We start from the raw sequence: 12617 nt of genomic DNA on the forward strand, positions 1-12617 counted from the left end.
TAACAGTAGTAAGGAAGAGATAGTAACAAGGTAAGGGAAGACAGTAATATAGTAAGGAAGAGACAGTAACAGCAGTAAGGAAGAGACAGTAAATAGTGGGAAGAAGAGACAGTAACAGTAGGCAAGAGACAGTAGCTATAGTAAGGGGAAGAGAGGCAATAGTAGTAAAGGAAGAGACAGTAACAGAGAAGTAAAGAGACAGTACAGTAGTAAGGCAAGAGATAACAGCAGTAAGGGAAGAGACAGTAACAGTGGTAAGGGAAGAAGCAGTAACAGTAGTAAGAAAAGAGATATAACAGTAGTAAGAAGAGAGTAATAGTGGTGGCGAAGAGACAGTAACAGTAAGGGAAGAGACAGTAAATAGTAGTAAGGGAAGAGACAGTAACAGCAGTAAGGGAAGAGACAGTAACAGTGGTAAGTGGAAGAGATGGTAACAGCAGTAAGTGAAGAGATATAACAGCAGTAAGAAAAGAGACAGTAACAGCAGTAAGGAAGAGACAGAACAGTGGTAAGGAAGAGACAGTAACAGTAGTATGGAAGAGACAGTAAGAAAAGGGAAGGATGGTAACAGTAGTAAGGAAGAGACAGAAGAGTAGTATAAATATAGACAGTAACAGTAGGCAAAGAGATATAACAGTAGTAAGGGAAGAGATATAATAGTAGTAAGGAAGAGATAGTAACAGTAGTAAGGAAGAGACAGGCAGGCAAGACAGGTAACAGTAGGCGGGAAGAGACAGTAACAGTAGTAAGAAAAAGAGACAGTAACAGAAAGTAAGGGAAGAGGAGCAGTAACAGTAGTAAGGGAAGAGAGAAAATAGAAAGGTGGGAAGAGACAGTAGCAGTGGTAAGAAAAGAGACAGTAACAGTAGTAAGGGAAGAGACAGTAACAGTAGTAAAGGAAGAGACAGTAACAGTGGGTAAGGGAAGAGAGCAGCAACAGGGTAAGAAAAGAGATAGTAACAGCAGGGCGGGAAGAGAGACAAGTAACAGTAGGAAAGGATATAAGAAATAGTAGTAAGGGAAGAATAGACAGCAGTAGTAAGAAAAGAGACAGTAACAGCAAGTAAGGGAAGGTTGGTAACAGTAGTAAGGGAAGAGACAGTAATAGAAAGCAGTAAGGAAGAGATACAGTAACAGTGGCAAGGGGAAGGAGACAGTAACAGCGTAAGGGAAGAGACAGTAACAGTAAGAAAAGAAGACAGAAGAAAGAAAAAGGGAAGAGACAGTGCAATAGTAGTAAGGGAAGAAGCAGTAATAGCAGTAAGGGAAGTAGACAGTAACACAGTGGGTAAGGGGAAGAGACAGTAACAGTAGTAAGGGAAGAGACAGTAACAGTAGTAAGAAAGAGAAGGCAACAGAGAAGGAAGAGACAGTACAGTGGTAAGGGAAGAGACAGTAACAGTAGTAAAGAAAAGAGACAGTAACAGTAGGCGGAAGAGACAGTAACAGTAGTAAGGGAAGAGGACAGTAACAGGTAAGGGAATGAGACAGTAACAGGGTAAGGGAAGAGATGTGCAATATAGTAAGAATTGAGACAGTAACAGTAGTATGTGGGAAGAGACAGTAACGTAGTAAGAAAAAGAGATGGTGCAATATGGTAAGGGAAGAGACAGAAGTGGTAAAGGAAGAGACAGTAACAGTAGTAAGGAAGAGACAGTGCAAGAGAAAAGGGAAGAGACAGTAACAGTAGTATAAGAGACAGTAACAGTGGTAAGGGAAGAGATGAGTAACAGGAGGCGTGATGTACAGTAGTGGGCGTGGGTAGACAGTAACACTGGTAAGGGAAGAGATGCACAGAAAAGGGAAGAGACAGCAACAGTGGGTAGCGGGGGAGGCAACACTGGTAGCGGGAAGACAGTAACAGCAGTAAGGAAGAGAGGTAACAGTAAGGGTAAGAGACAGTAACAGTGGTAAGGGAAGAGACAGTAACAGTAGTAAGGGAAGAGACAGTAACAGGGTAAGGGAAGAGACAGTAACAGTAGTGGCAAGAGACAGTAACAGTGGTAAGGGAAGAGACAGGAAGAGAAAAGGGGGAAGAGATAAAGTAATTGAAAGTGGTAAGGGAAGAGACAGTAACAGGTAGGCGAAGAGACAGTAACAGTATATGGGAAGAGACAGTAATAGTAGTATGTGAGAGACAGTAACAGTAGTAAGGAAGAGACAGTAACAGTAGGTGGAAGAGACAGTAACAGTGGTAAGGGGAAGAGACAGTAACAGTAGTAAGGGAAGAGACAGTAACAGTAGTAAGGAAGAGACAGTAACACTGGTAAGGGAAGAGACAGTAAAACAGTGTAAGGGAAGAGACAGTAAATACAGTGGTAAGGAAGAGACAGTAATATAGTAAGGAAGAGACAGTAATAGTAAGGAAGAGACAGCATGTAGTAAGGGAAGAGATGAAAATAGAAAGTACGGGAAGAGGACAGTAAATAGTAGTAAGGGAAGAGACAGTAATATGTAAGGGAAATAGGACAGTAACAGTAGTAAGAAAAGAGACAGTACAGTAGTAAGGGAAGAGACAGTAAATAGTAGTAAGGAAGAGATAGCACAGTGGTTAGGGAAGAGACAGTAACAGTAGTAAGGGAAGAGACAGTAATAGAAAGAAGGGGAGACAGTAACAGAGTAAGGAAGAGACAGCAACAGTAGTAAGGGATGGTAACAGTAGTAAGGGCAGAACAGTAATAGCAGTAAGGAAAGGACAGTAGTAAGGGAAGAGACAGTAACAGAAAGTAATGTGGAAGAGACAGTAACAGTAGTAAGGGAAGAGACAGTAACAGCAAGGGAAGAGATAAAATTAGTAGTAAGAAAAGGAGACAGTAACAGTAGTAAGGGAAGAGACAGTAACAGTAAGGGAAGAGACAGTAACAGTAGTAAGGGAAGAGACAGTAAGTAGTAAGGGAAGACAGTAACAGTAGAAGGGAAGAGACAGTAACAGTAGTAAGGGAAGAGACAGTAAATTGGAGGTGGGTGGAAGAGACAGTACCAGTAGTAAGAAAAGAGACAGTAACAGTAAGTAAGGGAAGAGACAGTAACAGTAGTAAGGGAAGAGACAGTAACAGCAGGTAAGGAAGGGACAGTAAATAGTAGGTATGGGAAGAGACAGTAATAGAAAATGGGAAGAGACAGTAAATATAGTAAGGGAAGAGATAGCAAGAGGGTAAGGGAAGAGATAGTAATAGTAGTAAGAAAAGAGATAGCAGTCATGTAAGGAAGAGGACAGTAAATAGCAGTAAGGAAGAGACAGTACAGTAGTAAAGGGAAGAGACAGTAAGTGGTGTAAGGGAAGAGACAGTAACAGTAGTACGGGAAGACAGTAACAGGTAAGGAAGAGACAGTAACAGTGGTATGGAAGAGACAGTAACAGGGTAAGGGAAGCAGGCTATAATAGTAGTAAGGGAAGAGACAGTAAATAGCATATGAAGAGACAGTAACAGTAGTAAAGGAAGAGACAGTAACAGTAGTAAGGGAAGAGACAGTAACAGTAGTAAGGGAAGAGACAGTAACAATAGTAAGGGAAGAGACAGTAACAGTAGTAAGGGAAGAGACAGTAACAGTAGTAAAGGAAGAGACAGTAACAGTAGTAAGGGAAGAGACAGTAACAGTAGTAAGGGAAGAGACAGTAACAGTAGTAAAGGAAGAGACAGTAACAGTAGTAAGGGAAGAGACAGTAACAGTAGTAAGGGAAGAGACAGTAACAGCAGTAGTAAGGGAAGAGACAGTAACAGTGGTAAGGGAAGAGACAGTAACAGTGGTAAGGGAAGAGACAGTAACAGTGGTAAGGGAAGAGACAGTAACAGTAGTAAGGGAAGAGACAGTAACAGTGGTAAGGGAAGAGACAGTAACAGTGGTAAGGGAAGAGACAGTAACAGTAGTAAAGGAAGAGACAGTAACAGTGGTAAGGGAAGAGACAGTAACAGTAGTAAGAAAAGAGACAGTAACAGTAGTAAGGGAAGAGACAGTAACAGTGGTAAGGGAAGAGACAGTAACAGTAGTAGGGGAAGAGACAGTAACAGTAGTAAGGGAAGAGACAGTAACAGTAGGAAGGGAAGAGACAGTAACAGTAGGAAGGGAAGAGACAGTAACAGTAGTAAGGGAAGAGACAGTAACAGTAGTAAGGGAAGAGACAGTAACAGTAGTAAGGGAAGAGACAGTAACAGTAGTAAGGGAAGAGACAGTAACAGTAGTAAGGGAAGAGACAGTAACAGTAGTAAGGGAAGAGACAGTAACAGTAGTAAGGGAAGAGACAGTAACAGTAGTAAGGGAAGAGACAGTAACAGTAGTAAGGAAGAGACAGTAACAGTAGTAAGGGAAGAGACAGTAACAGTAGTAAGGTAAGAGACAGTAACAGTAACAGTAAGAAGAGACAGTAACAGTAGTAAGAAAGAGACAGTAACAGTAGGAAGGAAGAGACAGTAACAGTAGTAAGGGAAGAGACAGTAACAGTAGTAAGGGAAGAGACAGTAACAGTAGTAAGGGAAGAGACAGTAACAGTAGTAAGGGAAGAGACAGTAACAGTAGTAAGGGAAGAGACAGTAACAGTAGTAAGGGAAGAGACAGTAACAGTAGTAAGGGAAGAGACAGTAACAGTAGTAAGGGAAGAGACAGTAACAGTAGTAAGGGATGACAGTAACAGTAGTAAGGGAAGGGACGGGGATAACTCACTTACCGTAGAGCCGTAATGCATAATTGAAGTATAGTCGTAAGGTACACCATAATCGAGTGCGGTAGATTGTATTTGAAAGTTGTGTTCCTTCCCGGTAATGACGTTGTCCAAGAGAATGGTGACGTAAGTATCTCTGTCGGGGCGAGATTGTTCGTGGAAAAAGCCCAGAGAGTGACCCAACTCGTGAACGATAGTGCCGAACTGGGAAGAGAGAGAGAGATAAAAATATAATGCAGCAGACAATTATCGCTGACTCACTCAGTCTTTAATTATGTATGTTACAGAGTGTGTGTTCCAAGGGTATAAAGGTTGATATCTAACTGGTGTAAACATGCCACAAGACCAACGGACTATCACATTTTTAGAATTATTTTAATATTCCATCATGGTACTCACATTTTCACAGCCAGTACCTATGGAAACTTCTTGACCATTCCTGTTCCACAGTTCCCCAATATAGGACCAGCAGCCTGTCCCATTAATAAATCTCAGGTGTGGTTGGTCCTCATCAGTTGTCTCCTCGAATTTGATGCAGGTGTGTTCCATCCAGGAGTTAATGGCTTCTTCAATCTTAGTTCGGGAACCTGAGTGAATATTATGACAACAAATACGTATGTATGTATGTATGTATGTATGTATGTATGTATGTATGTATGTATGTATGTATGTATGTATGGTTGTCACGCTAAACAGAGATAATCGTCGATTAAGACTAAGAGAGCGACTGATATTACTGCCTAATCGGGACAACATCTTGTTTCCATTTCTACAACTTAATGGAAATTAATTTGTATCAGGTAAAATGTACGTATACTGCTCTATTTAGGTCGTCCCTGATAAGATGGCTCAACACACACACCTTGACCCGTTTCTCATTACCCATTAAACTACCTCAAGAGGCACCTAGTCAAACGCCTTCTCTAAGTCTGCAGAATAAAACAAAATTCCAGCTGTTTTTCTTGCCTTAGGTATTTCTTTTTTTCGTCGCCTGCCCATCAGTACTCTTGTCCCCAGCCTCTCTCATGTATCATTTTCTCAATCCCTTTCTTCACCTTTTCTCTTTCAGTCCTTCTGTACAACCCCTGAACTGTGCGGGCTGCGTTGCTTCATTTTACGTTCTAGGTTCATTACTGACATAAAGCACCATCTTATATTTGCGTACCTTCATCCACGAAAATGTACGGTACATATGGATAGCCGTCGGGGCCTTCATCCCATCGGGCTCTCAGATCAGCAATGGCTTTCCTCTCCCGAAAAGCTTGCCACTGTTCAGGCGTCAACATCATGTCCTTCTCCAAGAGCTCCACCCCGTCTACAAAATCTGGGTTGGTGTACTCGAACCCAGCGTCCTGAGGAAAGGAAAATGGCTCTAGAACATAAGAACATAAGAACATAAGAATGGAGGAAACTGCAGCGGGCCTATTGGCCCATACTGGGCAGTCCCGTTTACACCCAACCCCTATTGCTCATATAAGCATCCAACCTATGTTTGAAGCTATTCAGCATATTCGAGTTAATGATGATATTTGGTAACTTGTTCCATTCATCCACTACTCTGTTTCCAAACCAGTGTTTACCTATTTCACGCCTAAATCTGAATTTGTCTAATTTAAAACCATTGTTACGAGTTCGCTCCTGGTTGGGTAGTTTGAGTACCTTTGTAATGTCCCCTTTGTTTAGCCCTGCCTTCCACTTATACACCTCTATCAGGTCGCCCCTCGCTCTACGTCTCTCGAGGGAGTGCAAATTAAGATGCTTTAACCTGTCTCTATACTCAAGGTTCCTAATGCCCGGGATTAGTCTTGTCATTCTCCTCTGAATTCTTTCCAAGGATTCTATATCCATTCTGTAATACGGTGACCAGAACTGAACTGCGTAGTCCAGGTGCGGTCTCACAAGAGCAAGATACAGTTTTAGGATGACCTCGCTAGTCTTATAACTAACACTCCTTTGTATGAACCCAAGTACTTTATTAGCCTTGTTACGAGCAAAAACACATTGTTTACTTGGCTTAAGGTTCCTACTTATCATTACTCCTAAATCTCTCTCGCAGTCGGATTTCTCTATGGCATCGTTGTTCATCTGGTATCTGGTTTCCCTGTTTACATCTCCTATACTGAGTACTTTACATTTGTCCACGTTGAATTTCATCTGTCATTTTTCAGACCATTCGAAAAATTTGTTTAGATCTTCCTGTAGTTTTGCCGAGTCCTCGTCAGATTTAATAACACGTCCTATTTTAGTGTCATCAGCAAATTTACTTATGTTGCTGTCTATGCCGATATCTATGTCGTTTATGTATATAATAAATAATAATGGTCCAAGTACTGAGCCTTGGGGAACTCCACTTGTGACGTTGCTCCAATGGGACTTAGTGCCGTTAATGCTCACTAGCTGTTTCCTGTCCTGTAACCACGCCCTAATCCATTTAAAGATGTCACCTTTGATGCCATGAGCTTCTACCTTTCTAATTAGTCTTTCGTGGGGGACTCTGTCGAAGGCTTTGCTAAAGTCGAGATATACCACATCATAATTGTGCCCCTCGTCCACCGATTCGAAAACTGATGAAAAGAATGTTAATAGATTAGTTAGGCAAGAACGTCCGCTTGTGAAGCCATGCTGGGAATCATTGATCAATCGGTGCTTCTCCAGGTGATTTCGAATAGACTTTGAGATGATTGCTTCCAGTAATTTGCCTACTATTCATGTTAAACTGATTGGGTTTGATTATATTAGGTTAGGTTAGACTATAACTCTCTACCTATCTTTTTTGTACATCAGCTGTTGTCTGCCAGTACCTCCGCCAGTCCGTCTGTTATTTATTTTGCCCACATAAGTTATGTTAAAATTCCCAAATGAAGACAGATAACTCCAAAAGTCAAAGGTATATTTTTAAAAATCCTCATAATTCCATGAGTGGTTTATACATTAAAGCCGGTAAGAAATCTTCAAATGTGCATAATTTTTTTTTTCTCCGAGCATCAGTTTGTATCACCGGTTATTGTCCATTTACATCACCCCCCTCCCTCAACGAAGACATAAAAACAAAGACTAACATAAATATTTGGTGTCAGGCTTCAGTCTTTGGCTTGATACCTCCCAGATGAAAGATGAAGGTAGCAAACATTGTGTAAGGTCAGCAGTAATACCTGGATGTGAATCCTCGAGGTAAAAAAAAAAAAAAGGATCCCGTAAATTGTATTATACTACAGCCTTCTGGGTGGTAATCCACAGCGTTAGTTATCTTCCTTCCTCTCTTACTTTCTTTCATCATTCGCTTCTCTCTCTCTCTCTCTCTCTCTCTCTCTCTCTCTCTCTCTCTCTTCAGTACCGTAAGATTCTCACTTTACCTAAAGGCTAGTAAAACACAGCAAAGGATGGTGGGTTCCGAGGGTCCACAGTGGTCTAGGTAAGTCCAGGGTTGTATCATGTTTACCTTCCCAAGCTGAGGTGGGAAGTTGGCCACAAACTCATCCCTTACCACACACTTACGTTGGCCACGTAGAAGGCAGCCGAGTCCATCTTGTTGTTTCTGTGGTTCGACGGGTCCTCGGCGTCCATAATGATGTGAGTCACCGGAGGTTGGGTCGTTGGGGCGTGTTCGGCCTCAGGGTCGTGTGGCAGCTGAGGGGAAAAGGAAAAACAAATTGGTGAGTTTTGCCTTTAGGTTATTTGTTGTGTGTGTGTGTGTGTGTGTGTGTGTTCGGGAGGCTTTAGTCACATCTCTGCACATGGGCGACAGAGATAAGATGGTTGTTTATGCAATGGCATCTCGGCATCAATGCAATCCGGTCCTATCTGTGCAACTAAGCAGACCTTTCCAGGAGCCACTTTGCTCACCCTACATGGGGAGGGGGTAAGGTAAGGTAAGGTAAGGCAAGGTAAGGTAAGGTAAGGTAAGGCAAGGCAAGGCAAGGCAAGGTAAGGCAAGGTAAGGCAAGGTAAGGTAAGGTAAGGTAAGGTAAGGCAAGGTAAGGTAAGGCAAGGTAAGGTAAGGCAAGGCAAGGTAAGGTAAAAAAGGTAAAAGGTAAAAGGTAAAGGTAGGGTAAAAGGTAAGGTAAGGTAAGGTAAGGTAAGGTAAGGCGGGGTAAGGTAAGGCAAGGCGGGGTAAGGCAAGGCAAGGCAAGGCAAGGCAAGGCAAGGTAAGGCAAGGTAAGGTAAGGTAAGGTAAGGTAAGGTAAGGTAAGGCAAGGCAAGGCAAGGCAAGGTAAGGTAAGGTAAGGTAAGGTAAGGTAAGGTAAGGTAAGGTTCATTCTGCTTTGTGTAATCTTATATGATATGACTTTAAGCCGTTTTCTCGCTGTGATATCGTGTATAAAATTTTTTAGTAATTCTGCATAAAATAAGTCTGGGCAAACACGAAGTATGAAAACCAGGAAGGAAATGACAGTATTAACAGAGAGGAACAAACCTGAGGGGCGCCAGCGGTCACACCCAACAAACTTGCTACAGCGAGATACCACAAGGCAAGAGCAGCCATGTTGACTCGTTCACCACTGAACCCAGTTTGGTGCTTCCTTCCATAATATAGTCAACTCGGTACCCCCACTACACCCCCCATAACTACTGACTGTAACTCCCGTAGCAGTAACCAAACCTTGATGAGCCACGTAAACACCTATCGCACTCACACTTTACCTTTTCACTAATAACGTAAGCAACTGTGGGGAACTAATGATATAAGAGCCAACGAGAGACTCCTTTAGCGAGGTTAATCATGGCTTCCACGGATGACGTGTTAACTACGACTTAGTGTAGCTAAGGTTCACTTTTACACTTAATGAAAGTTGAACTTCAGTCTTCTGGAACAGAATTCATCTGCGATATTAATTGTTTTTCAGCTGTTATCTTACACTAATACTCACAACCGAGTTGTCACCGAAACTAGTGACTGGAGAGCAGATTAAATTATGAATTTTATTTTATTTATTTATTTATTTTTTTTTTACGGGGATTAGCCCACCAGGGCACAGGTCATTGACCCAAATCAGGGCCTGGGGGGCGAGGATGTAATAATAATTCATAGTAAATAAATTTTATAACAAAAAATTTAAAGTAAAATAATAAATTGATAATAATAATGCACTAATAATAATATTAATAAAGAAATACAAAAATGAAAAACAATACAAAATAAGAAACAATATACAGTATATATGTTGTGTTGTCAATAGTAAGAGAAACAATTGAGTGGTTTATACATTAAAGCCGGTAAGAAATCTTCAAATGTGTACAATTTTTCTCCGAGCACTGGGGTTTGTATCACTGGTTATTGTCCATTTACATCACCCTCCCCTCAACGAAGGCTACACATAAAACAAGACTAACATAAATATTTGTGTCAGGTTTCAGTCTTGGTTTGATACCTCCTGTAGATGAAAGAGATGAAGGTAGCAAAACATTGTAAGGTCCAGCAGTAATACCTATGAATCCTCGAGAGGTACAGTACCAAAAAAAAAGGATCCTGTAAATTGTATTATACTACAGCCTTCTGGGTGGTAATCCACAGCGTTAGTTATCTTCCTTCCTCTCTTACTTTCTTTCATCATTCGCTTCTCTCTCTCTCTCTCTCTCTCTCTCTCTCTCTCTCTCTCTCTCTTCAGTACCGTAAGATTCTCACTTTACCTAAAGGCTAGTAAAACACAGCAAAGGATGGTGGGTTCCGAGGGTCCACAGTGGTCTAGGTAAGTCCAGGGTTGTATCATGTTTACCTTCCCAAGCTGAGGTGGGAAGTTGGCCACAAACTCACCTGACGGAGCGCATAGTTCCTGCAGATGTGTCAGCCGTCATAAAAGGGTTTAAAACAAATCACCTGGTCAAAGTCACATTAACAAGAAGATCCTGGCTCAACTCCCCGACAACATGATAGAGAGGCTTGCTCATATATGCAACGCCTGCCTCGCCTCTGGATACTTCCCTAAGATGTTCAAAATCGCCGTTATTCGCCTCATACCAAAAGCAGGGAAGCCTCCAAACAAAGTCGAAAACTTTCGACCAATATCGCTGCTAGAGGTACCTGCCAAAATCTTCGAAAAAATAGTCAACAAGCGATTGCGGATGTATCTGGAGGACGAAGACGTGTATAATCCCCGCCAGTTCGGCTTCCGCCAGTACCGAGGCACATCCACCGCCATAGCTCAGGCCTACGAGCAGATCGCCAATGCCATGACTGGCCGCCTACAGTGCAATATAGTACTGAGGGACGTCAGCAAGGCGTTTGACAAAGTTTGGCACGCAGGACTGCAGTATAAGATCATACAACTGGGGCTACCCGAAAATCTGACTCGCCTGCTGTGCAACTTCATTACGGACCGCAGAGCCAAAATTAAGATGCAAGAACATTTTGGAGAAGAATTCTCACTATCGAGCGGCGTGCCTCAGGGCTCTTGTCTCTCACCAACCCTTTACACACTCTACACGGCTGACCTACCACCCCCAATCGTCGGCAGCGAGTACGTCATGTATGCAGACGATGTAACACAGATCGTCACCTGCCCAGGAAGGTCCACGGCAAGGATGGCGCGACTCACTGCTCGGGCAATAGAGGAGATCTCGGAGTATGAAAATAAATGGAAAATAAAAACAAACAAAACGAAATTTGAGGTCATACCCATAGCCAAATTCAAGCCGGCCCCATTGATGATCGACGACGAAGAGATTGAGTACTCTAAACAAGGCAGGCTGCTCGGCCTCATCATTTCTCGGACGGGCATCATTCCCCACGTGAAGGACAGACTAAATAAAGCCAAAGTCGCCGCAGCCAAATTAAAACGTTTTAAATTGATGCCTGAGAAGATACAAGTTCACCTGTACAAGGCGCTGGTGAGGCCTGTGTTGGAGTACCCATCTATACCACTCGTCACACTCGGGAAGACTAGACTACAACAACTACAGAGCTTCCAAAACAAATGTTTGAGGTCAGCCAGTGGCCAAGCGCCACCCTACCAGGAGACAGTGGAAACCATCCACCTAAGAAATAAAACAGAGGCCCTCAACTTCAGGTTCCATCGCCTAGGGAAGAAGGTTTGGGACAAGCTCCTGGGCGACCCTCACAGCCCAGACCACCTACGCGGGGAAGACATCAACGGAGGGAGACCCCACGCCTGGTGGCCCCGGAGTCTGCCCACACTACAACAACCCAACCCGCGATCCATCTATGTCCGCCACAGTGATCCACCTTAGATTAAAACTTAGATGATATAAATTCACATTTAACAAGTCAAAATCGAGTGAGTCCATAACGTAATACAGTATAAGATGTTAATAAACTTGTAATTGTAAAATCAATCTAGTCATTGTCTACTAAAATAACCATTGTGCAACCTCATTCTAAATCCTAGGTTAGCTTAGTTAGCCAACAAACTCTGTAATATGTAAAACAAGGGGTGTCGTCCCCCTCTGTTTAACTCATTAAACTTCTTTTCCAACCTTTCCCCCCACGACTATATGTTGTGACTTCTCCATCCTTCATGTCTGGCTGTGCCTTGAGCCCCAGCATGCCTTCCACCCTTTCCCCACCTTAACCTAAAAAAAAAAAAAAAAAAAAAAAAAAAAAAAAAAATCACCCCATTGTGCCACGTAGAAGGCAGCCAAGTCCATCTTGTTATTTCTGTGGTTCGACGGGTCCTCAGCGTCCATAATGATGTGAGTCACCGGAGGTTGGGTCGTTGGGGCGTGTTCGGCCTCAGGGTCGTGGCAGCTGAGGAAAAGGAAAAAACAATTAGTGAGTTTTGCCTTTGGGTTATTTGTTGTGTGTGTGTGTGTGTGTGTGTGTGTGTGTGTGTGTGTGTGTGTGTAATCGGGAGGTTAGTCACATCTCTGCACATGGGCGACAGAGATAAGATGGTTTATGCACGGCATCTCGGCATCACGCAATCCGGTCCTCTATCTGTGCAACTCAAGCAGACCTTTCCAGGAGCCACTTTGCTCACCCTACATGTAGGTATAGTATGGCAAG

The 12617-nt window shown here is 42.7% G+C and overlaps 1 protein-coding gene across 1 annotated transcript; it reads right to left on the bottom strand.

The window, feature by feature from the left end:
* Positions 1-4663: 4663 nt before the first annotated feature.
* Positions 4664-9153, bottom strand: LOC121870516 (blastula protease 10-like; the record flags this gene model as incomplete). Its single annotated transcript, XM_042372356.1, has 5 exons — positions 9072-9153; positions 8153-8284; positions 5823-6009; positions 5057-5244; positions 4664-4861 (listed from the first exon to the last, which is right to left on the bottom strand). Coding segments are annotated over exons 1-5 (774 nt in total), but the record flags the coding sequence as incomplete, so codon positions are not given.
* Between the last annotated feature and the right edge of the window lie 3464 nt (positions 9154-12617).

The sequence above is a fragment of the Homarus americanus genome, unplaced genomic scaffold, assembly GCF_018991925.1.
Source record: "Homarus americanus isolate GMGI-L3 unplaced genomic scaffold, GMGI_Hamer_2.0 scaffold47361, whole genome shotgun sequence".
In the NCBI taxonomy this organism is placed as follows: Eukaryota; Metazoa; Arthropoda; class Malacostraca; order Decapoda; family Nephropidae; genus Homarus; species Homarus americanus.